General features: G+C 38.1%; 1 protein-coding gene across 6 annotated transcripts in view; it reads left to right on the top strand.

Annotated features, from left to right (window-relative positions):
* PARP11 (poly(ADP-ribose) polymerase family member 11) overlaps positions 1 to 27,286 on the top strand; it is an 84,795-nt gene that overhangs the window by 44,599 nt on the left and 12,910 nt on the right. For 3 of the 6 annotated variants that reach the window (XM_028533134.2, XM_036018546.1, XM_036018544.1), the window contains 4 exons: positions 1,939 to 2,011; positions 2,091 to 2,221; positions 21,687 to 21,838; positions 23,563 to 26,457. In XM_028533134.2, the coding sequence (XP_028388935.1) occupies positions 1,939 to 2,011; positions 2,091 to 2,221; positions 21,687 to 21,838; positions 23,563 to 23,879 (673 nt within the window). In that variant the 3' untranslated portion in view covers positions 23,880 to 26,457. Of the gene's footprint in view, positions 1 to 1,938; positions 2,012 to 2,090; positions 2,222 to 21,686; positions 21,839 to 22,251; positions 22,999 to 23,562; positions 26,458 to 27,286 lie in introns of those variants that run through there. The other 3 variants (XR_004901469.1, XM_036018547.1, XM_036018545.1) reach the window with 3 other exon arrangements.

Raw genomic sequence — 27,286 nt, 5'->3', positions numbered from 1 at the left:
AACCAGAATGGAGGATAATAAGCTCGATAGTAAAAGAGGAAGAGTAGTTAGGTAGAATACAGAAGAGTGATGAAGATAAGTATTTGCTGATATAAAAACGTTTATTTATTTATTGCAGGAATATATAATATGAATGTACACATACATTCATTTATTCATATGTACATATATTTATTAAATGTATTATTTATTATAGGAATTAATTACATGTAAGGAGAATCATACAGATTTCTCATTGGCAATGAATTAACAGTTAACTAAGGCTATGGGCTACAAAAATTTAAAAACAAAAAACCTTTTCCTTAGCTAAAAGATACTTTAGGCAAAATTTTTTTAAAATCTGAGTATACTATTGTTACTCATGATCACAGTCAAAAGGCTCATCTCTACAGCATGTGAAATACTTCTATGAATCTCTATGTAGAAGACCAACAGCCCCTTAGAAAAATCAGCAAAGAATTTGAGCAGTTCATACAGCCTCACTCAAGAGAAATACAAATTATATCAGACTATTTTTTACTATCAGATTGACAAAAATTCAAAAGTTTGATAACATACCTTTTTGGTGAGGTTGGAAGATAGGCATTCTCTGTATTTATGTTGGGAATTCAATGAGTACAACCTTGAAGGAAGGCATTTGGTTGGTATCTGTCAAAATAATAAATATATTCTATGACTGAGAAATTCCATTTCAAAGATGTTATCCTACAGATTGACTAGTAGACACATACAGTGACAAATGGATAAACCAGTTCCTTGCAGCATTCTTAACAGTAACAAAAAGTTGAAAAACCTGAATATTTTCAGTAAGGGACTTGTTAAAAAATGACGGTGTCTCCATATCATGGAATTCTATGTGTTTGTGGAATAGAAAGCCCTCATTCATTCAGTCAGTATTTATGGAGTGTCTACTGTGTGCCAAGCTCTATGGCAGGGACTGGGAATAAGGGTATGCTCTAGCTACTGACGCGAAAGATCTTTAAGAATGTAGTAAGTGAAAAATAAAAGCTGCGAAAGACATGTTTTATGCTCCTATTTGTGTGTGGGGAAAAATTGGCTTGTGTTAACAGAAAGAAGTTTGGGAAGAATACTCAAGAAACCTAAAACAGTGATTATTGGAGCTGAGGCGAGAGGTGAGAATTGGATGGAGACCGAGGACTGAAGTGGCAGGGAAGCTATTCACTGCGTACTTTGAAAAATGCTTACTAATTCTTAAATCATATGATTGCATGATCTTTTCAAAGTTGAAATGAATTCTTAAAATTTAAAGATAAGCTTGAAATTTATAATTTCTTCCAGTGACCTCTAGTCACCAGAGAGGAGAATGTGTCAATGTTAGCCTTTTGCCATTGAGCTCTCCAGGGCCACTCTGCTTTTTTGTATTCACATCTGGTGGCTTAACCGTAAGAGAAGGTTTTTAAAAACGTTTTACTGATTGACTATACTAGTTAAGTTAGTGTGAACTTTGTAGGGGACTAGTGGGCAATAAAAAGAAAGGTTTAGACTCCATCCTGAAGGACATTGAATGTATGGCTTAGGGGTTTTGATTTTATTTAATAGGCAGAATAAATCTGTTTACATGTTTGTTTGTTTTTTAAAATCAAGGACTTTCTTTTTCTTCTTGAATTTTTTTTTTACCTAAAATCTTCCTTACATTTTAAAGAAATTCTGGAAAATTCAGAAAAATGAAACAATTAAACACCTGTTTTTGAAATTTTAATGTTATGTAGGATTGGGTGTTTTCCATCCAAGTTCTCAATTCAGCACCTAAAAGGTAGTACACAAGTAGACAGCCAATAAATGTTTTGAAATAAAGAAACCAAGGGTTACACTTAATTGCATTTGTTGCACTATCCCAAACATGAAAATTCAGCTTTGAAGAAAAGTCTAAATCACTTACAGATTCTAACATTTTGTTTTGTCTTTTGCAATTTAAAGTTATATCTGTGAAAATGAGGCTATCCCCATGCCACCACACTGGGAGAACGTGAATACTGACGTACCCTATCAGGTAAGACCAGAACTGACAGACTGTACTGCTTTAGAGGTGGAAAAGGACTCCAATAAAACTATCAAACTTCATTTTCCAGCTTATTCCTTTGCACAATCAAACACACGAATATAATGAAGTTGCTAGTCTCTTTGGGAAAACAATGGATCGCAACAGAATTAAAAGAATTCAGAGAATTCAAAACCTAGACTTGTGGGAGTTCTTTTGCAGGTGAGACAGTTTCTAATATGAACCCTCTCCTTGACTTCTAAGACTTTTGTAGTCTTAGACACGATAGTGAAGCACAAATGTTTAATTGTATTAATTTTCACTGCTGCTGTGTTTTTCTCTTGCATTGTTTTGACCTGGTCTCTCAGCTCTCTTCTTCAGCATTCTCAGGAAGTAACAGAGAGCTGCTCTGTAAGTAAATGCAAGGCATTGCCTATTGTAATGCAGTCTGGAGGTTGGTCTCCTCTGCACACCCCTAGAAACTCTCACTCCTTTCAAAGTTTGGAGCTGTGCATCTTGGCATAATCAGCATTGCAAAGGAATCTGGGGAGCTGTTTGGTTTTGTTGATAGATTTGTTGGCTCAGACTTTTATGTTGAATTACAATTCTCTGAAACATTGTTGAATTTCTTTTTTAACAATTACACTATCTCCTACTTTTGGCCAAGATTGAGGTGTAGGTAGATACACTGTGCCTCCTCGCACAACCAAGATAGGGACAACAACAATTTAGAAACAGAATAACAACCAGAACTGACAGAAAATTGAGCTTTATGGAAGTCAGACAACCAATAGTTGAAATAGACATGTTCATCCAGACTGGTAGGAGGGGCAGAGTCCGGCAGCCAGGTGGAGAGGGGTCGAGGCACAAAGAGCAGAGGGACCGGGTGCATAAGTCATCCTGGGTGTGCAAGACCGCAGCAGGTGGACCCTGGGCACGCAAGTGGTGGCTGGCAGACCCTGGCCGTGGGGTGACAACTGGCAGACCCAGCAAGGTGGTGACTGTGAAGCCAGGCACTGCGAGCAACCCAGGATCCTAGTGCTGGGAAATAGAGCCTCAGGGCACTGATTGAAAACACCTCTGGGGATTGTGGCCCAGGGAGAGACTTCCAGCCTCACAGGAAAGTTCACTGGAGAGACCCACAGGGTCCTAGAACGTACACAAGCCCACCCACATGGGAATTAGCACCAGAAAGGCCCAGTTTGCTTGGGGGAAGTGGTGGAAGGGACTGAAGTCCGGCACAGAGCTGAGCAAGTGCCACTGTTCCCTCTTGGATCCCTTCCCCACATACAGTGTTACAACCCAGCAACTGGGTTGCTCTGCCCTGGTGAACATCTAAGGCTCTGCCCCCCATATGTAACAGGCGTGACAAGACAAAAAAAAAGTGACCCAAACAGAAGAACAGATCAGAGCTCCACAGAAAATACAACTAAGTAACCAAGAGATAGACAACCTATCAGATGCACAGTTCAAAGCACTGGTGAACAGGATGCTCACAGAATTGGCTGATTTGGGTCACAAATTAGATGAACAAATGAAGACTACACTAAGTGAAATGACGAAAAATGCACAGGGAACCAATAGTGATGGGAAGAAAACTGGGTTTCAAATCAATGGAGTAGACCAGAAGGAAGAAAAAACATACAATCAGAAAAGAATGAAGAAACAAGAATTCAAAAAGATGAGGAGAGGCTTAGGAACCTCCAGGACATCTTTAAACGTTCCAACATTCAAATTATAGGAGTACCAGAATGAGAAGAGGAAGGGCAACAAGTGGAAAACTTACTTGAACAAATAATAAAGGAGAACTTCCCCTATCTGGCAGAGGAAATAGACTTCCAGGAAGTCCAGGAAGCTCAGAGAGTTCCAAAGAAGTTGGGCCCAAGGAGGAACACACCAAGGCACATCACAATTACATTAGCCAAGGTAAAAATGAAGGAGAGAATCCTAGAAGCAGGAAGAGATAAGGAGACAGTCACCTACAAAGGAGTTCCCACAAGACTGTCAGCTGGTTTCTCTAAAGAGACCTTGCAGGCAAGAAGGGGCTGGAAGGAAGTATTCCAAGTCATGAAAGGCAAGGACCTACATCCCAGATTGCTCTATCCAGCAAAGCTTTCATTTAGAATGGAAGGGCAGATCAAATGCTTCTCAGATAAGGTCAAGTTAAAGAAGTTCATCATCACCAAGCCCTTATTTTATGAAATGTTAAAGGGACTTATATAAGAAAAAGAACATAAAAAACATGTATAGTAAAATGACAGCAAACTCACAATTATTAACAACCACACCTAAAACAAAAACAAAAGCAAACTAAGCAAACAACCAGAACAGGAACAGAACCACAGAAATGGAGATCACGTGGAGGGTTAACAACAGGGGAGTGGGAGGAGGAGAAGGGGGAAAGGTACAGAGAATAAATAGCATAGATGGTAGGTAGAAAATAGACAGGGGGAGGGCAAGAATAGTATGGGAAATGTAGAAGCCAAAGAACTTATGACACATGGACATGGACTAAAGGGGGGAATATGGGTGGGAGAGGGTGTGCAGGGTGGAGGGGAATGAAGGGGTAGTAATGGGACAACTGTAATAGCATAATCAGTAAAATATATGATAAAAAACAATTACACTATCTTGCCTGCAGTCATTTGCTTGTTTAGTTTTGATGGCCATTGTAAAAAAACATACTTGCAAATTTCCTGCTTAGCCCAAAGTTTATGTTGTAGATTTAAAATCTCAATTTATTATTCAATTTAGGTTGGAAATGACCCATTGGATTGCTCAGTGTTCACTTAACCTAAAAATAAAGGCCATTATAAAAACTTAAAGGTCTTATCCAAATTAATCTGTATTTTTTAATAACAAGTAGTACCTAAAATATGTGGGTTTTGAAATGTTTTTATTAAATTTGCATATGAGATTTGATTTCTAATATTCATAATATAAGCAGACCTTTAATACTTATTCAGGAAAATTTTAAACAATAGGGTTTAATATAACAAACCCCTAGGTAGCTGTTATACTGATTTAACATTTATGAAGATATACCACATATAATCCATCTCCTTTTTTGCTGTTATTGTTTTTGCTGAAATATTTTAAATCAGACCCCATACATTAACTCCTGTCATTCATGAAAATTGGGCTGAGTTTTGTTTGTTAATGATACATGGAATTCTTTCGTGCTTCTGGTGAGTTAGTTAATATGGCTTGAGAAAATTTCAGGTTTTATTCTCATAAGAGTTTGTATTATAAAATAAGGGGTTTTCAACTTTCTTTATAGTCTTGAGTCTTTGTATCAAGCCAACTTTTATTTCTGATATTACTGAGTTCAGAAGGTTTTATTCAGTTCTTATTTAGGTAATTCTTTTGTAGAGGAAAATGGAAGACTCCCTTTTATTTTATTGTCTCAGTGAATAAAGTTTTTTCTCAAATAGTCTGGTGGAATCTTATTTCATTGTTTTTAATCAGGCTTCTGAAGTGGAGTTTATATTAGTCTCCCTCATAATTTCAGTCCTCAGTTAAATCATAGTGATAAAATATACAGTGACTCTCAAACTTTTTATACAAAGATTTTACCGAAAACAGTTTTGCTGTTGATGCTCTTCATGATTTTATGTAATATCAGCATCTAGAAATCTGTGATGGTAAATGAACCTGCCACCTGCTCTGACAGTACAAAATACCAAGTCTCATTGTGAGGACAGCCTGTCATTTTGTAATCTTCCTAAAGAACGGAGACAACCAAGTCAATCTCATTGTAATGTCATCTGTGACTCACTATACAGGCAGTGATGTCCATGTGAGTCCATCAGACATCAGTTTGCATGTTGTCAAGACCTTTCTTACTTCCTCCCTTCTTCTAAAAATATGTTTCAGCTTCTAGTTTGTGACAGGCTTTATTCTAGGCTTTTGGGATATAATAGTGTACAGGACCATAGCTTAGACAAGGAGCCAGGCCATTGAACCACAGAATGTAGGGGGGAGCTGTCACAAGTGTATGCTCGTCATATAGTCTTTCCTGTAAGTCAGCCTGGCAAATGCTCAGTTTGCTGCCTACTGAGCAGCTCGACACCAAGGAATAGACAAGAGTCACACACAGTAACTATGCTATTCGCTCAGCTTTTACTGAATGCAGGTTCACCCAAAGTAGAACATCAGCATACATTAACATCCTACTCACACCCCAACAATCTGAGAGGAATACAACACACACCCTGCAATCAGTGGGGAATAATGAACCCGAGTCCCAGAGTCTCAGTCTGCAGGTCCAGGAGACAGCACGGTGGGCAAGGGAGTTGTCAGAGTCTTGCAAGGAAGGGTCTTGGATGTCCTCAGTCCAGCAGGACAGAGCGTCCGGCAGCCAATGTCAGGGAAGATCAGCGTGGTGTGAAGCAGCACTCTGGTGTGTGGAGCTTGGCTGTCTCAGCAGTGGTCTGGAGACTGCCTCAGTTATACCTTGAAAGTGGTGTACTCCACCCTTCAGGGCCCCTTGCTAAGTGTCTTGGCACCCCTGATGGCAAGTGTAGAATTTCCCCAGGAGCCTATCTGTGGGTGGTCCCCCTCTGCAGACATGACTCTCTGATTGCAAGTGCAAATGTCTTAGGTGTGTCTCTTTGTTAGATGTGTCTAGCATCACTTAGGTAGTTTCCCTCTTGAACCAAAGTGTTATGGCTGACTGGCAGCCATCTCGGTTGACAAATGACTCCACATTGTTTTATATACTTTATGTTATCTTGATTGGGCCAATGCCATTTTATTGTTCCTGCTCTCACAGGACCACAGGGCATCATGGAGCACAAAGTGAGGATGTATACTCACTCTTGCTGACAAAAGTAGGATATGTATTATATGGTGGGGAATATCAAGAAGCACTTCCTAAAGCAGGGTTCATTTAAGCTAGACATAATTAGGAGAAGTGAAGGGCATTCCAGGCTTCGGGAGCAGCATGGGCCAAAGTTGATTATAAGAGGGACCACTGAACATTGAAACAATTTCAAATAGAACAGAAAGTAGGATGAATGGTTGGTGAAGAGCCTAAAAAGGTACTCAAGAAGTAGAGCATGCAGGAGTTTATAGTACAACCACTGTGGTATGATTTTCTTCTGTAGCCTCAACTTGAGTTGGACTGATCCACAGTTGGGGTAGAGCATTAGCAGGGGCCAGGCCATGCAGGGTTATAAGCCAAACTAGGGATTTGGATTTTTTCCTGGGATGGTGGAAAGCTATTGTAGGACTCTAAGCAGGAGATTGATGGCTCTGATTTGCATTTTAGAAAACTAATGCAGCATGTTGTGCTGTGGAGAAAGTTTAAAACAGTTGTTCTACCCTGGCTGGTGTGGCTCAGTGGATTGAGTGCCAGCCTGCAAACTAAAGGGTTGCCAGTTTGATTCCCAGTCAGAGCACATGCCTGGGTCAGGTCCCCAGAAGAAGCTGCATGAGTACAACCACACATTGATGTTTCCCTCTCTTTCTTCCTCCCTTCCCCTCTGTTGAAAAATAATACATAAAATATGTATTTTTAAAATTGTTTTTAGTTAGGAGTGATTGTGCCCACCAGGTTATATTTGGCATTGACTGGACACATTTTTATTGTCATGCAGTGGGATGGGGAGTTCCTACCAACATCTACTTCATAAAGGCCAGAGATGCTAAACATTCTACAATGCACAAGACAGCCTCCCACAACAAGAAATATTTAGTGCAAAATGTCAGTAGTGCTGAGGCTTAGAAACTCTGGTTTCTAAGTTAGAAGCAGGGAGACCATTTCAGGAAATTGTTTCAATAATTAAACTGAGACACATTTGGTGGCTTGAACCAAAGTGCACCAAAGGAGCAAAGAAGACCATGTTGAGATATTAATGATGTAGAATGAGATTGCTTGGTGCTTAATTTAATGTGTGCAATGAAGTGGATAAGGGAGATGAGGAAGATAACATCGAAGTTTGTGACTTGTTTTCATTGACTAAGGAAAAATGGGTAAGAACAGGTTTTGGTCTGGGGATGTTGGGGAGGGAGAAGTAGTTGATATATGGGTTGGAAGCTTGACAGAGTGGTGTAGACTAGAGATAAAAGTTTGAGATTGTTAAAAAATGTGGATAAAAGAAGCCACAGGAATTAATAAGATAACCAGGGACTTTGTGTAGATAAGGAAAGAAGAGGGCCAAGGACTGAACTCGAGAAGTAATAAACAGAGGAAGAGAAAACCCAAGGAAGAAAGTATTACTGACTCAGTATTACTGACTGAGAAGTAATAACCAGAAAAAGTGGAAGAAAACCGATGGAATGGGATCACAGAAGGCAAAGGAAGAAAGTGGTTTACATAGATAGGTAGGTGTGATCCTTGGCCACATATGGAAAAGTTGCCAAGTGAGACAAATATAGAAAATATCCCTTGTATTCTGCAACAAAAAGGCCATTGGTACCTTTGATGAGAGCAATGTTAGTAGACACTATAGAGGGTGGGGCAGAAGTAGGTTTACAGTCATTCATATGGAAGACAATACAATAATTAATAATAATACCAGAATAAACTGTATCGCTTACTCACAACTATAAACCTACTTTCGCCCCACCCTGTACTGTATTTACAGCAAATGTTGATGACTCAAGAAGCTTGGCAGTGAAGAGATTGAGAGCTCTGAGAAGATGGGTAATGTGGAGTTGGAAAGGGTTGTTTGTTTTGTTTTATGTTTTTTGAATTAAAAGATGGGAGAGACTTGAGCATGTTTAAATTATAATAGGAAAGAACCTATGGAGAGGGGGAGTTTAAAAGACAGGAGAGGGAAGAGTAATTGATGGATTAAGGTTCCTGAAGAGAGGCGATGGATGGAATTCAGAGAACACATGTCAGGAGATACACAAGGGTGGTCAGATCGTGTCATGAATAAGCAGAGATTGGAGATGAGGACAGGAGTTAGGCTGGGAGCTCCATCCTGATACTTTGTTTCCTTCATGAAATAAGAAGTGAGGTCACTTGTAGAGAATGATATGTTAAGGAGGTGTGGATACCAGGGAGAGATAGAGGAAAAGTAGAGATTTGAAATGGTCACTGTGGAAAACGGCAGAGGGAGAGCTAACTTGGCAACTGTAGCATTTCCATTAGTGCTGAGGGCTTAGCTAAAATTGGAATGTGTGAATTTGCAGGGAAAACCATGGGGATGTTTGATTTGACTTCAGCCTTTCAAATTTAAGAGCAGAGAGAGGAGGTGGTTGGGTTGATCCAGGGTTGGGAAGGAGAAGGCAGCAAGGAAAAAAGAGCAATGAATGCTGCTGTTGTTTTAAGAATGTAAACACCAGCCCTGGCTGGTGTGGCTCAGTGGATTGAGTGCCAGTCTACAAACCAAAAAGGTCGCTGGTTCAATTCCCAATCAGGGCACATGCCTGGGTTGCAGGCCAGGTCCCAGGTTGGGGGCGTGCAAAAGACAGCTGAATAATGTTTCTCTCCCTCCCTTCCATTCTCTCTAAAAAGAAATAAAATCTTTTTTAAAAGAATGTGGAAGAATTTGGATTTAGATCAGAGATTCTCAGCCCTGATTGTATCAGAATCACTTGTGGAGCTCTTTAACAAGTAGAGATATCTGTCACCCACCCCTGATCCACCGAGTCAGAACCTCAATGTTCTGACATTATCTTTTAAAAGTTCTGCAAGTGATTCTGATGTTCAGTCAGGATGGAGAATCTCTGGTCTAAATCTATGCAAACATTTCAATCTAGAACATGAAGATATTCTTGCTGCAGTTTAGAGGACATGGCATATCCAATTCAGCCCTTTTGGCTCTCTAGTCCCTGAGATGGAGGGTAATTTTAAGAGATCTTTGAGAGATGAATGCTACAAAATTTTCAGTAAGTTCAGAAATGTGCATAGGGTTGGGCAAAGGCAGGCAGGATTGTGAAGAACTTAGTATAGTTTGAATACTATGACTTTTTCAATAGTTTGACTGAAGTCCAGGAGGCCCTAGAACTCAACATGAGCCTTTCTGGAATACCAAGGTCATAGTATGAGAGTCTCCACATTTCAGAGGTGCCTTAGCAGTGGGCACTAGAATAATTCATGCTATGGGGATACAAAGCTTTGACTTCCCCTTCCACTCTGCCTCCAACTGGTATAATAACACTATATCAAATCCAGTGGCCAAGCAGGTTTTTAATGCCCACACACCTGGCTCTTTAACCAAAACTTCCTTTATAATACCTAAGAGAGACTGAAGTAAATTTTCAACCCAAAATTCATTCTAATCTGTGCCTGAGAAGTAGTGATAAGTTGAACATCCTGATTTTAGAGTGGATTCTATTCATTATAGACCATGAAGCTTGACTTTAGAAGGATGTATATTAAACAATGTTTACTTAGATAAAAAAAAAACTGTAGATTTACTAATATCCAAGTAAAAGGACTACCATAGTAGTAGATGGGTGAGCCTTTTAGGGTAACTTGATTTTCGCAAAGTAGTTGAAAAGTTTCTTATGATGAAGACAATTTAGAGAAATATGTGTGAGGTGAATAAGTATAAAGAAAACTATTAATAACCAGTTAAAAGTCTTACGCAAACAGTTAACTTGAATGGTGTAACTTGCATGCTTTCTTCTTGAGCCCTTCAACATTTTATCAGGAATTTGGATGAAAATCTGCAAGACTTGCTTATCACACTTGTGAAAGATTCAATACTAGAATGTGTACCTTATTTGTTGTATGAATGAATCAGGAATCAGAAAGACCTTAGAAGATTGAAACAGTGAGTCAAAATGATATGATTATCTTTTTAAAAATTCTTCTTTCTTAGAAAAGCAACAAATATGCATTGTTAGAAAAGTAAATAGATCAACTTTTAAAACAGAAAGTTGGCATAATTTGTTCTTTTTTTTAAAAAAGATATTATTTATTTTTAAAGAGGAGGGGAGGGAGAAAGAAAGGAAAACATCCTTATGAGAGAGAGAAACATTGATCAGTTGCCTCCAGTACTCGCCCCAACCAGGGACCGAACCCATAACCCCAGCATGTGCCCTGACAGGGAATTAGGCCAGATACCCTTTGCCCTGGGGGTTGTTGCCCAACCAACTGAGCCAACACCCGTCAGGGCTGGCTGGCATGATTTGTTTTTAGTAAAAACATGCTGGCTTTTCCTGGAGCAAGTATTTATTTAATGCACGTCCTTTTAATGTCATGCTTTATGGTTTGAAAAGACTATCACCAATAGATCAAAGCATATACATTTAAATTTTGATACATATTGCCAAAGGACTTTTGAGAAAGACCATATACATTTCCATTTCTTTCATCATTTAAATGTAACTGTACACCATCCTACACATAGTCAATAAGCTACATGATTTTTAGTAAGTTCTGTACTTTATAAATTGCTATATCAAGTTAAAGCTTAATTGAAATAACTACACTGCATTGGGTTTGTAAAACATTTGTACAAGTATAGTATATCAAGCTGAGAGAAGTCTAATTTGAGAAAGTCCTGGGAGTTTTAATTGACTCAAATGCCTGTAAGTCAGCAGTGTGGTGCCCCTGCCACAAAATGAATTCAGTGGTGTGCCGGCAGATCAGTGTGGTCTGGTAATATCTGGATTCTGTTCCTATTTCCTACCAACATTTATAAACCAGAAGGTATCCAGCAGGTTATTGTCAACCAAGGGCTGTCCAGCACAGATGGAGAAAGGCCTGGAAGCTATGCTGCATGAGCAATAGTTGATGGAGTAATGTATATTTGACCTAGAAAAGAAAGTCTCAGTCAGTATTCATGATTATTTTGGGGTATTTGCAGAGTAGTTTGGTATAAGAATATTTGAATTGTTCTGTGTTTAGAAGAAAAGAACTAAGACCAATTGATAGAAGTAATAGAAAGGAAGATTTTGGTTCAGTATTAGGATAGATATACTTTCTAACAGTATACAGATGATCACAAATAGATGGCTCTGTCCTGTGAAGCTATAAGCACTTGACATTGGAATGAATTGAGATGTTAAATAGCTATCTTTTAGAGATAAAATAGGAGAAGGGGATTATTTTAATCCCCCTTTTTGTCACATTTTCTTCTTCTTTTTGTCTTTTTTTATTGTTGTTCTATTACAGTTGTCCCAGTTTTCCCCTATTTCTTTCCCCTGCCCAGCCTGCCCTCAGCTGTCACAGTCAATCTCCATCCTGTTGTCCATGTCCATGGGTCATTCATTCATGTTCCTTGACTAGTTCCTTCCATTTCTTTTCCCTCTTACCTGCTCCTCTCTCCCTTCTGGTCACTGTCAGTCTGTTCTTTGTTTCCATACCTCTGTTTCTATTTTGCTTGTCTGTTTCTTTTGTTCATTAGGTTCCTCTTATAGGTGAGATGATATGATATTTGTCTTGTGCTGACTGACTTATTTCACTTAGCATAATACTCACCAGTTCCTTCAATGCTGTCATGAAAGGTGGGAGTTTCTTCTTTCATTCTGCTGCATAGAATTCCATTGTGTAAATGTACCAGTTTTTTGATCCACTCATTTACTGATGGGCACTTAGGCTGTTTCCAACACTTGGCTATTGTAAATTTTGCAGCTATGAACATTGGGGTACATAGGTTCTTTTGAATTGGTGTTTTAGGATTCTTAGGGTATAATCCCAGCAGTGGAATTGCAGGATCAAAAGGCAGTTTCACTTTTAGTTTTCTGAGGAAATTCCATACTGTTTTCCACAGTGGCTGCACCAGTCTGCATTCCTACCAGCAGTGCACTAGGGTTCCCTTTTCTCCACATCCTTGCTAGCACTTGTTTGTTGATTTGCTCATGATGGCCATTCTGACTGGTGTGGGTGTGGGGTGGTATTTCACTGTGGTTCCAATTTGCATTTCTCTGATGGCTACTGATCTTGAACATCCTTTCATATGCTTATGGGCCCTCTATATATCCTCCTTGGAGAAGTGTATGTTCAGGTGCTTTGCACATTTTTAAATTGGATTGTTTGTCTTTTGGTGTTGAGTCATATGAGTTCTTTATATATTTTGGAGATCAAACCCTTGTCTGAGGTATCATTAACAAATATGTTTTCCCATATGGTTGGTTCCTTTTTCATTTTTATGTTTTCTTTAGCTGTGCAGAAGTTTTTAATTTGATGTAGACTCATTTGTTTAATCTTTCCTTTATTTTCCTTGCCCTAGGAGATATATTGGTGAAAATAGAGCTGTGTGGGATATCTGAAATTTTACTGCTTATGTTTTCCTCTAAGACTTTTATGGTGTCACGACTTATATTTAAATCTTCTGTCCATCTTGATTTTATTTTTGTGTATGGTGTAAGTTCGTGGTCTATTTTCGTTTTTCTTGCACTTACCATTCCAGTTCTCCCAACACCATTTGTTGAAGAGACTATTTTTACTCCATTTTATGCTCCTGTCCCCTTTGTCAAATATTAATTGACAATAGAGACATGAATTTATTTCTGGGTTGTCTATTCTGTTCCATTGATGTATGTACCTGTTCTTATGTCAATACCAGACTCTTTTGATTACAGCAGCTTTGTAATGTAGTTTGATATCAGGTATTGTGATCCCTCCTACTTTGTTCTTCTTTCTCAAGATTGCTATGGTTATTTGGGGCCACTTTTGTTCCATATGAATTTTGTAAATATTTGTTCTAAATCTAGATATGCGCCATTGGTATTTTAATAGGGATTACTTTGAATTTCTAGAATGCTTTGGGTATTGACATTTTAATGATGTTAGTTCTTTCAATTCATGAACACAGTATGTGCTTTCATTTATTTGTCTCCTTAACTTCTGTCTACAGTGTTGTGCAGTTTTCTGAGTACAGGTTTTTACTTCCTTGGTTAAGTACTTTATTCCTAGGTACTTTAATTTTCTTGCTGCTGTAGTAAATAAATTTTTTCCTAGTTTCTATTTTTTATATTTAATGGTTGGTGTACGAAAATGCCTTCAATTTTTTAATATTGACTTTGTATCCTGCTGTTTTGCCATATTCACTTATTAGGTTGAATAGTGTTTTGGTAGAGCCACTAGTTTCTATGTACACTATTATGTCATCTGCAAACAATGACAATTTTACTTCCTCCTTCCAATTTTGTATGCCTTTTAATTCTTTTTCTTGTCTGATTGCTGTGGCTAGAACTTCCAATACTATGTTTAATAGAAGTGGTGAAAGAGGATACCCTTGTCTTGTTCCTGACCTTAGGGGGAAAGTTTTTAGTTTTTGCCCATTGAGTAAGGTGTTGGCTGCAGGTTTCTCATATATGGCCTTTATTATGTTGTGGTATGCTCCCTCTATGACCACTTTGCTGAGTGTTTTTATCATAAATGGGAACAGTACTTTGCCAAATACTTTTTCAGTATCTATTGATATGATCATGTCATTTTTGTCTCTTATTTTGTTGTGTGATGTATTACATTTATTATTTGCAAATATTGTACCATCCTTGCATCCCAGGGATGAATGTTACTTGGTCATGATGTATGATCTTTTTAATGTATTGCTGGATCCAATTTGCCAATATTTATTGAGGATTTAGCATCTAAGATCATTAGCGATATCGGCCTGTGATTTTCTTTCTTTGTTGTGTCTTTACCTGTTTTAGGAATTAGGATAACACTGGCCTCATGAAAAGAGTTTGGGAGTCTTCCCCCTTCTTGAAATTTTTGGAATAGTTCGAGAAGGACAAGAGTTAGCTCTTCCCTAAATGTTTGGTAAAATTTGCCTGTGAAGCCATCTGGTCCAGGACTTTTGTATACCAGCAGTTTTTTGATTACTGCTTCAATTCTACTAGTTCATATCAGTCTATTCAGGTTTTCTGTTTCTTCTTGCTTCTGTTTTAGAAGATTATATTTTTCTAGAAATTTGTCCACTTCACCCAGGTTGTCAAATTTCTTGGTATATAGTTGTTCATAGTAAATTCTTACTGTCCTCTGTATTTTTGTGGTATTGGTTATAATTTCTTTTTCATTTCCGATTTCACTTATTTGGGTTCCCTGTCTCTTTTTCTTGACAAGCCTGGCTAAAGGTTTATTGATTTTGTCTATCTTTTCAAGAAACCAACTCCTGGATGTATTGATCCTTTGAATTGTTCTTTTAGTCTCTGTGTCATTTAATTCTGCTCTGATCTTGATTATTTCCTTCCTTCTACTCACGCTGGACTTTGTTGTTGTTCTCTAGTTCTTGTAGATGTAGGGTTAGCTTGTTTATTTGATCTGTTTTGTGTTCATTTTCATTTGTTTCTAGAAAGTTTTTGATTTCTTCTTTGATCTCATTATCGATCTATTCATTGTTTAATAGCATGTTACCCAGTCTCCATAAATTTGAATGTTTTTGAGTTTTTTCCTTGAAGTTGGTTTCTAGTTTCAAGCCATTGTCATCTGAAAACATGCATGATGATTTCAATTTTCTTGAATTTGTAGGGGCTAGTTTTGTTTCTTACCATGTGGTCTATCTGTGAAAATGTTCCATGTGCATTTGAAAAAAATGTATATTTTCCTTCTTTGGGGTGAAAGGTTCTGTATATATCAATTAAGTCCATTGGATGTAGTGTCCTATGCAATGCCACTACATCCTTGTTGATTCTTTGCTAGGAAGATCTACCCATTGTTAACTTTGGAGTATTAAAAATCCCTACTATGAGTGTGTTTCTGTCAATATTTTTCCTGAAGTCCTCTAGGATTTTTCTTATATATTTGGGTGCTTTTATGTTGGGTGCATATATGTTTACAATGGTTATATCTTCTTGATGGATTATTCCCTTAAACATTTTGTAGTATCCTTTTTTGTCTCTTTCTATGACCTTTGTTTTGAAATCTATTTAGTCTGATATAAGTATTGCTACACCAGCTTTTTCTTTTTCCTGTCCATTTGCTTGGAATATTCTTTTTCATCCCTTAACTTTACATCTGTGTAGATCTTTTGTTCTGAAGTGGCTCTCTTGTAGACAGTATCTATATGCAGTTCATGTTTTCTTATCCCTTCAGCTACCATATATCTTTTGATTGAAGCATTGAATCCATTTACATTTAAGGGTACATATTCATTGTTATTTTTTCCCTTTGTGCCTGTGCCCCTTCATTTTCTTAAAGCAGTCCTTTAGCATTTCTGGCATGCTGGTTTGGTGGAGATATATTCTTTCAGTCTTCTTTTGTCTTTCAAACTTCTTATTTGGCCTTCTATCTTGATTGAGAGCCTTGCTGTGTAGAGTAGTCTTGGTTGCAGACCCCTGCTTTTCATTATTTGGAGTATTTCTTGCCATTCCCTTCTGGTTTATAGTATTTCTTTTGGGTAATCTTCTGATAGCCTTATTGGAACTCCCTTGTGTGTTACTTTTTCCCTTGCTGCCTTTAAGATTCTTTCTTTGTCTTTAAATTTTTCCATGTTAATTATGATGTGTCTTGGAGTGGGCCTCTTTGGGTTCATCTTGACTGGGACCCTCTGTGCTCCTCTGACTTGCATGACTTTTTTCTCTCATCAAGTTAAGGAAGTTTTATGTCATTACTTTTTCAAACAGGTCTTCTTTTCTATCCCTTTTTCCTTTTCTTTTTCTGGTATCCCTGTGACATGGATATTATTACATTTCATGTTGTCCTGCAGCTCCCTTAAACCCTCTTTTTTCTTTTTAAGTCTTTTTTGGTTTTGTTGCTCTGTCTGGGAATTTCTTTCTACCATGTCTTCCAGGCCACTGATTTGATACTCTGCTTCATGTAGCCTGCTTTTAATTTCTTCTGCTGTGTTCTTCATTTTAGATATTATGCTTTTCATTTCCTCCTGGCTCTTACTGATAGTTTCTATGTCCTTTTTCAAGCTGGTGTAGTTCACAGTAAGTCCTTGTAGCTTCCCTAGAGTTCTTTGTAGTTCTCACTGAGCTCATTGAGCATCATTATAACCATTAATTTGAACTCAGTGTCTGATAATTTGCTTGCCTCAATTTTGTTTAGCAGTCTTCTAGGGATTCCTCCTTTCCTTTTGATCGGGTGTTGTTTCTTCATCTCTCCATTTTAGATTACTCTTCTTGTTTGTCTCTGTGTATTAGATTGATCTGCTTTGATTCCCTGTCTTCATGGTATGACCTTCTGTGGTAGGATACCTGTGGGGTTCAGTGGTGCAGTCTCCTTGACCTCCTGAGCCTTATGCTCTTGGGATGCTCTTTATGCCATTTATGTGGGCTCTCTGGTTGTAATTGGGGTTTGGTTGTTCTTTGAGTTGTTCTTTTGTGGGTACTTCCCTCTGGCTGGCTAAGAGTCACTTCAACCACCGTGTCTTGTATGCTGTTGTACAGGTGCTACCAGGACAAGACCAAACAGCCCAGGTAACAAACCCACATCTGCAAAAATAACCCCCATCCACAATCACATTATCAACAGCAAATGAACTCATATTAATAATGGTGTAAAGAGATTAAGACTGTTATGAGAAAGGAAAAATGAACATGAGATGGCTACCTGAAAGAAAAATGATTCTGAGAGGTTAGAGAGGTAAGCAATAATTAGAGTAGGGAATAGAGACAAAGCAAAGAAAGAAGTAAAATTTACATCATAAATAAAAAACAGAGGGAAGAAAAAGACAAAATGGAGTAAGAGACAGGAAGTGCATAGTATTGGTTTAAACAGAAATAAAAAAGAAACCTATATATTTAGAGAGAATAAAAAGGAGCCAGATTAGATAAAAAAGATCTACCACTGCACTATCAACAACAAATGAGCAAGGATTAATATAGATGGATGGGAATAAGAAGGAATAAAGAAAGATGTCTAGAGGAAAGAGAAGTGATTGTGAGGGCATAGAGGGAGAAGAAATACTAAGGGTGAGGAGTGAAACCAGGCTAAGACAAGGAACAAATTTTGAAACAAAAATAGAGAAAGGGCAGGAGGAAAGCAAAATGGAGTAGGAGAGGGGAGCAGTAAAATTTGAGATATGAAATACAAATATAGTGAAGATCTAGAAATAAAATTGAAGAAATGCAATAACAACCACCATATCCACAACCAACGCGCAAAGACTAATAAAGGTGGACAGAGAATAAGGGTATTTTAAAAACAGGAAAAAGAATGTGAGATGACTAATGACAGGAAAAATGGCTTGAGAGGCTGTAGGGGGGAGAAATAATAAGAGTGTGGAGTAGAAAGAAGTAGCAAGAGAGAAAACAAAATTTAATATGAAAATAAGAGGAAAGGAGGTAAAATGGTGTAAGGAGGGAGGAGCAAAATATGAGATTTGAAATGAACTATATTATAAAAATGAGTGAACTAATAGGCACAAACTTTCAGAACAAGAAGTGAATGCTAAATAGATATGCAGGAGAGAAAATAACATAAATCATGAAGAATGTGGTCGATTTCATCTCAGTAGAATCTAGTGTTTAGCACTGTCTTCTCTTTCTGGATGCACTCCTGGCAATGTGAGATGGTGTCCTAGTCTGGCCCTAGGTAGCCTGTTTGATACTACCAGGGATCCACAGTCTGTGGCTGTCTCCTTCAATTGTTAATCTAGTCAATCTATAACCAGCAGGCAGGTTTAAGCACCACAGGATGGGGCAGTGTAATTCCTGTGGGCAGGGCTATTGCTTCCCCTCAGGCTGATGCTACTTCAAAGGGAGTGGTCTGTCCGAGAAAGATGGTTCCTGCCATGTGGTAGATAACTCAGCACCAGGATACTGGTGGCTGTTCTCTCAGTTCTCTCCCCAAAGCCACCATCCCCAGACTCTCCTCAAGCATCTCTAGTCCACTCTGCCCTCCCTTTGCTGGAACCTAGGGTAAGTGACTGTAAATGAAATTTTGTGCATTGACCCTTTAAGAGGCTCTCTGTGACTACAGCCATTTGTCCTTGGTAGAGAGAAACCCTGGTGCTTTTGACAGCTGGATGTTATCTGGGTACTTTTTGGGCTTTGGGCTACAGTGATCCCTCACCTATCGCGGGAGTTACGTTCCAGAGACCCCCACGATAGGTGAAAATCCTCAAAGTAGTGGCGTTATATTTATTTTATTATTTATATATATTTTAAGGCTTTATAAACCCTTCCCACACTCCTGTAAACCTTTCCCACTCTCTTATTAACCTTTCCCACAGTCTTATAAACACTTCATATGCTCTTAAACACTTTGTGTACTCTTAAACCTATGTAATTTTAGCAACATATAAAATTCTATATGGGTGCTCACCAGTGAAGTATACTACAACTTGAATGATGAAGATCATGAATTATGTAGCTGTGCAGTACTGACGGCGATGAAGGTGATGACAATGAGATGAATGTACTACATGGTCAAGAAGAGCATTACAGCTCTTCTGAAGACACACTTCATCAAGCACTACATCAGGTGGTGTAGTATCTTTGCTCTGGGCCATAACTTCTATTTCCGCTAAAAGTGTAGGTGCAACTGATCTCTTTGTCAGAGTGATGAACATAGTTATGGGGAGCTGCTGGCACTGCTTTTTATCTTGAGTCCAAAGCATCTCTGAAATTTGTCAAACTAGCCCTTGCTGGCACTGAATGGGGTTGCTTTGGTGGGAGAAGCACTCCAAGGTCCTGCTTCTGCATCGTTGTCCTTGTCTTCATCCTCGTCACTGTCGTGAACGTCCATGGTTTCTGCAAAACTATCATAAAGTTTCTTGGCCTTTGTCCAGATGGTGTTGGTATCCAGTGGGCTATTCTTCTTCCTGCAGTCATTTATCCACAGGGCCAATGCAGACTCCATCCTCACAATGGCCTTATTGCGGGAAGTGACCACCCTCTTTGCAGTCTTGTTGAAAGCCATTGTTGCTGTAGACCTAATATTCTTCTTGTCTTTCTTTATGTAGCAAATAGTAGATTCGTTGATCCCATAATGGCGGCCTACAGCCATGTAGCTTTTGCCTTCCTTTAACATATCAAGAAGTTCCACCTTTTCTTTGATAGTAAGCATATTCCTCTGGCACTTGGGTTCACTGCCAGAAGTCTTATAAGGCACAGAATATTTGGGTGGCATTGTAGGGCTTGAAATAAATTCAAACATTTACAAAAATTTCACAAAAACACAACACCACAGAGCAACACTACGCACAGCGATCAGATATCGATGTAAAGTGAACAAGGAGAGATGCTGAACATTTGGGCACCGTGTGGGAGAGCAAACAGACCCATGCTACAGTCACTGAGCCAATCAGTGCCCAGGATACAGAACACAGTGCTGTCGTTGGTCGCCTTCCATTCCATCAGCCAATAGTGTGCCGTGTATAAACTCAAGTTGGCAACTTGCACACGCGGTAGTGGCTGCTGCATTTCCATTGTGTACAGTACGGTATTCATCTGCTGATGAAATACATACTGTATTTTTTTTCAATTTAATATTTTTAATATGTTTGAATTAACATTTTTATGTTTTAAATTTTTAGGCAAAAATAATTAAAATCATAAATATTATATAAATACCTATATACCTCAAAATCCTGTGATATAGTGAAAACTCCGCAACACAGAATTAGATATATATATCCCATGGTACAGTGAAGCCACAATAAGTGAACTGCGATATAGTGAGGGATGACTGTATAGCCTGGGGAGTCCAGCTTGGGGTTTAGACCCCAGACTTCCCAAGGGGAACCCCCGGCCACTGAACTATCCCACCAGCACTATAGCTGCTGCCCATGTGAGCCCAGCCAGCCCTCTCGAATCTCCTCTGCACTCCCTACCAGTGTTGTGGTGAAGTGCTTTCTTCTGTCTGTGTGTGGTTATAAGGCTCCTCTCCAGCTAGTGTTCAGTTGGTTATTCTGGATGATTTCTTTTCAATTTAGTTGTAATTCCAGATTGGTCTTGGGAGGAGGTTAGTGTAACTTCCACTTACTCCTCCACTATCTTGGATCTCCTTTATCTATTTTTTAATATACAAAGATATATACAGGTAAACTGTTTACCCCATCCCCATCCTGTTTTCTTTCTTCCCTCTTGAGCTTGGTGTGCTGCCTTCTTGTCCGTGTTTTTATATTTTTTACTACCTACATATGTGTACTTATACAATATGCAGTATTATTTTGATTTATATGTCTCTTCTTACAACATTCTTCTTACATTCAGTATCATTTTTCGTAAGTTATCTATTTTAATACATGTAAGTCTAGTTCACTACTTTTAATTTTCATGTATAAATATGTAATTATTCATTTTTCTATGAAAGAATTTTAGGCTGTTTTCAATTTGTTTGTTTTTATACTGTTATAGCCAGTCCTACCTTGTAATAACAAGGGATTTTTCCATTGGGAAGATGTTCAATGATGGCTTAATGTCCTTCCAGCCCTAAGATTCAAAATTCAATTAAATGCAATCAAAATTTTTTAGCCTCTGGGAATACATCAATTAAGGCATGGTCCTTGTTCAAGGAATCCACTGTTTAAAGACTCTGTGAACTTTGTATTATTTAATTGTTTGTAATGTCATTGTTAGGCATCTGTAAAACTTGACTGACTTAGGCAACCACCTTTACTGTAATGAGGCACTGTCTGGCATATCTGTAGTTTTGGGTATAATTTTCAAACCTTAAGTCTCAGTGTTAGCTAATGATTTTTGATGAGATGATTTATGTGTTCAAGAGCATTTGAGATTCTTCTTTAGAGCTGCTTTGTCCACTTATTATTTATGTTAAAGAATTGTTTTCTGGATCATGCTTTTTATTGAATTTTGCTCCTTGAAAAATTAATAACTGCCATTTATATTTCTGTGTGTGTGTTGTCTATGTTTATTATGTTTTTAGGAAAAAGGCTCAGCTCAAGAAAAAAAGTGGTGTGCCTCAGATTAATGAACAAATGCTATTTCATGGTACCAGCAGTGAGTTTGTGGAAGCAATTTGCATTCATAACTTTGATTGGAGAATAAATGGTATACATGGCGCTCTCTTTGGTAAAGGTAATTATCAGAATTCCAGGTCCAATTTGAGTCCTGGGAGCAAATCTCTTTTTGGAGACAATTGATTGTTTTGTAATTCAGGGGTTTGATAGTCATTCATCAAGTTAAAAGTTACTATATTAAGTTCCCATCACACCCTTAGATTTTCTGAGCCACAGAGAAGCCACTTCCTGCATGTACAAGATAGAAGACCTTTTTACTGGATTCAGTCACACCCCACTCCCAGTCATTCATATGGGGCATCATGTCCATGTTAGCTGATTTTTGCATGACATTTAATTTTCATGTATTAAGTCCTTTCCATGGATAAAACTAAAACTGTTCTATGTCAGATATAGAGAGAACTATAAAATAAATCAATCACATTGTACAAGGGTCTAGTACTGGTATTTTTTGTTTGTTTTGTTTTTTAGAAAAAGATAGGTAAGAATATTAATAAGCAATAAGGAATAATGGGGGAAATCCTCACCTTTTTTCTAATGTTGTGAAAGTCCAAGTTCTCCACTTTATGCCCACTACTCAAGCAAATTAAGGAGAGAGATAAGGGGAAAAGGTAAGGGGTGGAAATTTATTTTGCTGGCTCTTACTTTGTACCTTACCTTCATCAAGAGGACTGATTGCCACTTAGGATCAGAATGTGCTATAGTTTTAAAAAATAAATTAATTTTTAAATAACTACTGAAAAGGCCATTCCATTTATTTAACTGTGAGAGGATCAGAAAAGTGTTACATAAATCCTGTCAGTATTGGGTAATATGAGACTTTGAAATTCTTTCAAAAACTTTTTAAAATAAATATTCCTATAATGATGGCAATCTCGTAGGCCTGACTCCTCAGAAGAGTCAGAGGCTTTACTGAGTTTTCATACTTAGGCAATCAACCAGTGATATTGTTCTTTTGGGATGGTCAGATGTGAAGAGCAGTACACTCTCCTGGACATAGAGTTCTATTGTCCAGGAGATTTCAGAAATATTATTGAATTGTTACTCCTTATCATAAAATGTGTTTTGTGGGATGGGTTAAAATCATCTCTGTAGACAATAGTTTTCATTGCTGTACAGTGTAGCAGGGTGGGGAAAGTGATGGAAGGAAACAGAAATGGAAGGGAGTCCAAACAATTAAAACTCAGATCCACCCTGGCTGGTGTGGTTCAGTGGATTGAGCGCTGGCCTGCAAACTGAAAGGTCACTGGTTTGATTCCCAGTCAGAGCACATGCCTAGATTGCAGGCCAGGTCCCCAGTCGTAGGGGGTGAGGGTGTGGGAGAGGCAACCAATTGATGTTTCTCTTGCACATCAATGTTTCTCTCCCTCTGTTTCTCCCTCCTTTCCCCTCTCTCTAAATATGAATAAAAATTTTTTAAAAAACTCAGGTGCTCCCACACTTAAATAGTTTGTATGTGTCTTACATATTGGATTTCTTTATAATATTTCTTTTGAAAATAGAAGTCTGGCAGCTACATTTTTGTGCGGGTGGGATGGTTTTGGTGTTGGGGACTGGTCTATACAAACATATCTGTCCCCGTGGAAGCCTGAATCACAACTGTCCTTACAGAGGAATTCCTATTCTTTTCTTAAACATCTGCATAGAGGAAATTCCACATCTGTTTTAGTTATATAATTCCATGTGTCTATTCCCCTAACAATTAGAATGTTTTTGTTTCTGTTTCATGTGTTCTTCAGAGTAATCTTGGCTTTTTTTTTTTTTTGGTTCTTTTTGTTTAAGGAACCTATTTTGCTAGAGATGCTGCTTACTCCAGTCGCTTCTGCAAAGATGACATAAAACATGGAAACACATTCCAAATTCATGGTGTAAGCTTGCAACAGCGGCATCTATTTAGAACATATAAATCTATGTTTCTTGCTCGAGTGCTAATTGGAGATTATATAAATGGAGACTCCAAATACATGCGACCTCCCTCCAAAGACGGTAGCTATGTGAATTTATATGACAGCTGTGTGGATGACACCTGGAATCCAAAGATCTTTGTGGTGTTTGATGCCAACCAGATCTATCCTGAGTACTTAATAGACTTCCATTGATTTGACTTCCAAATCTCAGTGGTCAAAGAAGTTTATTCTTTTTTGCAGGAAGATTTGCTCTCCTGTCATCTAGCCACTAAATGTTAATTATCTGACACTTTTGAAACCCATATGAAAAAAAAAAGTGGCCTCCATATAAAGACATACTGACTTTAAGGTTGGTTTTTTTGTTGTTTTGTTTTTGTTCGTTATTCAGTCTTGTGTGTTAAAAATCGACACCATTGCCATTTTAACACCTTGCAGTGAAAGATAACACTCAAAATTGAATCAGCTGAGTCTCAATTAATATGATCATTTAGAGTTTTTAAAGTTTGTGTGTTATCAGAATGAATGTTTTCAGTTCAGATAGATTTATTCATATATATGTTCCAAAAATACGTGTATAGACATAAACTTGTCCTTCATAGGAACTGATCCATTGTAAATTGAATTATGATATCACTGTCCACTGAACAACATGTTGCTTTGTTGGTCTTCTGAAGGGGGCATCTGAAATGGTGAAGCAGTCTGAATACCTTAAGAGAAGTCAGAAATACAAAAAGTATTTGCAGTGCTACTATACAAGCTGGAAGGAGAAGTCAAGGTAGCGTGTCCTGCTTTTGAGTGCTGGGGACAGCAGGCTGCAGTCCCAGACTTGCTCCTGTCACTCTCTTGTCACCTGCCTCTGAACTGACAGATGCTGCAGCTGTGATTATGCATCCAATGAGGCTTTGGAATTCTTGTACCAAGACTTGTGCCCAAGGTGTTTATAGCAGCTTTGAAGTGGAACTTTTATTTATTATTCAAAACATTTACTTTCCCTTTGTTTTGGAGTACCTACAGTGATTATTTCTAAGATATTTTTATCTGCTTTCCCATGAGAATTTTTCCCATAAAATTCTCATTTCCCCATTTTGAATCATTGTGAAAAGCATGGGATTCGTGGAACAAATCTGGTGTATTCCTTTGAGTAGTGATTGAAAATCTAAGTCTCTTGAAAAGTTAGACAAAATTCACAATCATGTTTAATGAAAGTTTGTTTACCTGTTCCATCTGTTTTGCTATCCTATTCTAAGGAGGAGTGAATAATGTTGCAATAGCTTGCTGACCCTAAAGGTATTTTAGCAGACAATGGGCAACATCTGGGCAGAAATGTTATACAGCAGTTCAGGTGTCAGATGGGGGATTGGCTATACAATTGTTAAGAGTTTTTCCAACCTTGAGTCTACCAGGAAAAAAGAAAAGAACACTTGTATCAAGTCTTTCTCAGAAAAGATTTTTCTAATTCAGTCTAATACTGAATTCTCTCTTCATTATCATCACCCAGTTTGGCTGAGAGATAGTGAACATAATTTAACTTCTCAAGACAAACCCAATAAATGTCCCTGTCTGTGTTGTTCAGTTCAGTCATTTGAATTGGGAAGGCATCTCAGGAATAATAAAAATAGAGAGTATGGAACAAGGTTAGGTGTGGTAATTCTCTACCTGCCATATATCCCTACTTGTTTCTTATAGCCCAGAATCCTCGTGATTGTGCAGTCAACAGTAAGTAGTCCACAGGAAATTGCACATATAATACTCTGAAACCAAGCGACAGGACAGAGTGCCTGGCTCAGATGTGCTGACTGACCGTTGGTTTTGATGAAGTGCTGTTAATATTTAGAAAGAGCACATTTTAGAAACATGCAGAGAACATCATGGACATATGGGAGAAAAAGCCCCTAGACTGCCTTGTGAGTGGTAGCACACCATGCCTTAGCCTTGTTCACAAAAAACTGTGGTAGAAACCTTGGGAATTTAGGTTTTGAAAATCTTTTTGTGCTATTTATTTCTGTTTATATACCAAAAAAGTTTAAATAGTCTCCTCTTCAATGTGGCCATCTCTTTTCTGATTCAAGATGATTGCCTCTGCCATCACTTGCCTGGAATAACTGAATGTTGTAGCATTGGGGCTGTTTTTCTGTTAGACACGTGCAGGTCTTGTCTCAAGGTGACTAAGAGCCCAGAGCTGAAGTTTGCAAGACAATCTGTCTGAACTCTGAACTGAATTACCAAGTAGAGTGCACTGCAGTGGACATTGTCAGAAAGAACTGTTTGAGAATTTACTGTCAATTCCCTTTTTATGAGAAAGAGACAATTTTGATAAATTTTTTCATGTGATAGCTTTGAGTAAATTGGTACTAAAATTCTATTTCTTTGTTTTGATTGGTGGATTAAGTTGAGAATCATAACGGTCAGTATGTTATATATTGCTGGACTGGACACAACCAATTGTCATCTATTTCTCCTGTCATCAATTAGCATGGGTGGGAGAGTGAAGAGAAGGCCATTCAAGGTTAAAGAATAAATGATTTAAAAAATTCTACATTGAATCAATTTCAGCCTATAGTGACTTTTCTTTTTCACTTTGGTGATAATCAGCCTCAGGGTTAAAAAAATGTGTTTATAAGAAAGTTTCATAAATCTTGCAGTTATGAAGAGGAAGGTTTTGTGTTAGTGCAACTTTTATTTCTTGATTTACAGTGATGATGATAAAGAATTTGGAGCCATTTTGATATGTGAAAATATTTTTACATGTAGTGGTTAAAGCTTTCCATAGTAGGTTTTGGTTGTCTGCGTATACCAAACATTTGTTTCTGTGATTTCTGTGTTTCATCCCCACATTGCATTATTTAAACCTAAGTTTTCAGCTCCAACTTAATGGACTCTTAAGGACTCTATTGCTTGTAACTCTTATGTAACCCACTTGCAGATAGGGAAAGTCTCGTGTTCTCAGTTTGAATTACCCTGAACAACAGCTCATCAGATAACCTCTGAAGAAAATTATTTACTTCGTGTTATTGAAAGTTCCAAAACAGAGCAAGCCCTAATGCCTATGGGCTCTCCAGCATCCTTTGCTCTCAGTGTGCTCCCCCTGGCTCTGAGGAGCTGTTCTGGGGGGTGAGCACGCTTCCCGCCATCCATCCTACCTCTGGCCAACCCCTCCCCATATAGCTACACTAATTCCTTTTATAGCAAGTTAGACATTTCATTTAATCTTTAATCTCCTATTGGCAAAATGGGAAGGTATCAAAAGATAGTTTAATTTTAGAGCTGAGGGAAATGAGAGACAGAATAATCAAGACTTACCTGTGGAACAAATGAAGTTTTCCATGTACTAAACTCATGTCCCACTCTGTCTGAATGTTGGACTGTTATTAAGGTTCTTGTGATGGAGATTCAACTGTGCTTTGATTAATGATGTAGAGAAGTGACATTCTTACAAGTTTTGTTTCTAGGCCATAGGTCCTTAAGGCCCCCTCCCAGGTCATAGGAGTAGCACTGAGGACAGATGTCGTGGTCCTTGTTGTGCTTTAGTCTCAGATTGTCCTCTCTCCATGGGGAGGATGTTGGCTTTTTTCTCAAAACACATTTTATGTTGCTTAAAA

The sequence above is a fragment of the Phyllostomus discolor genome, chromosome 2, assembly GCF_004126475.2.
Source record: "Phyllostomus discolor isolate MPI-MPIP mPhyDis1 chromosome 2, mPhyDis1.pri.v3, whole genome shotgun sequence".
In the NCBI taxonomy this organism is placed as follows: Eukaryota; Metazoa; Chordata; class Mammalia; order Chiroptera; family Phyllostomidae; genus Phyllostomus; species Phyllostomus discolor.
Note: the sequence above shows the minus strand (reverse complement) of the source record. Positions and strands in the feature narration are given on the sequence as shown.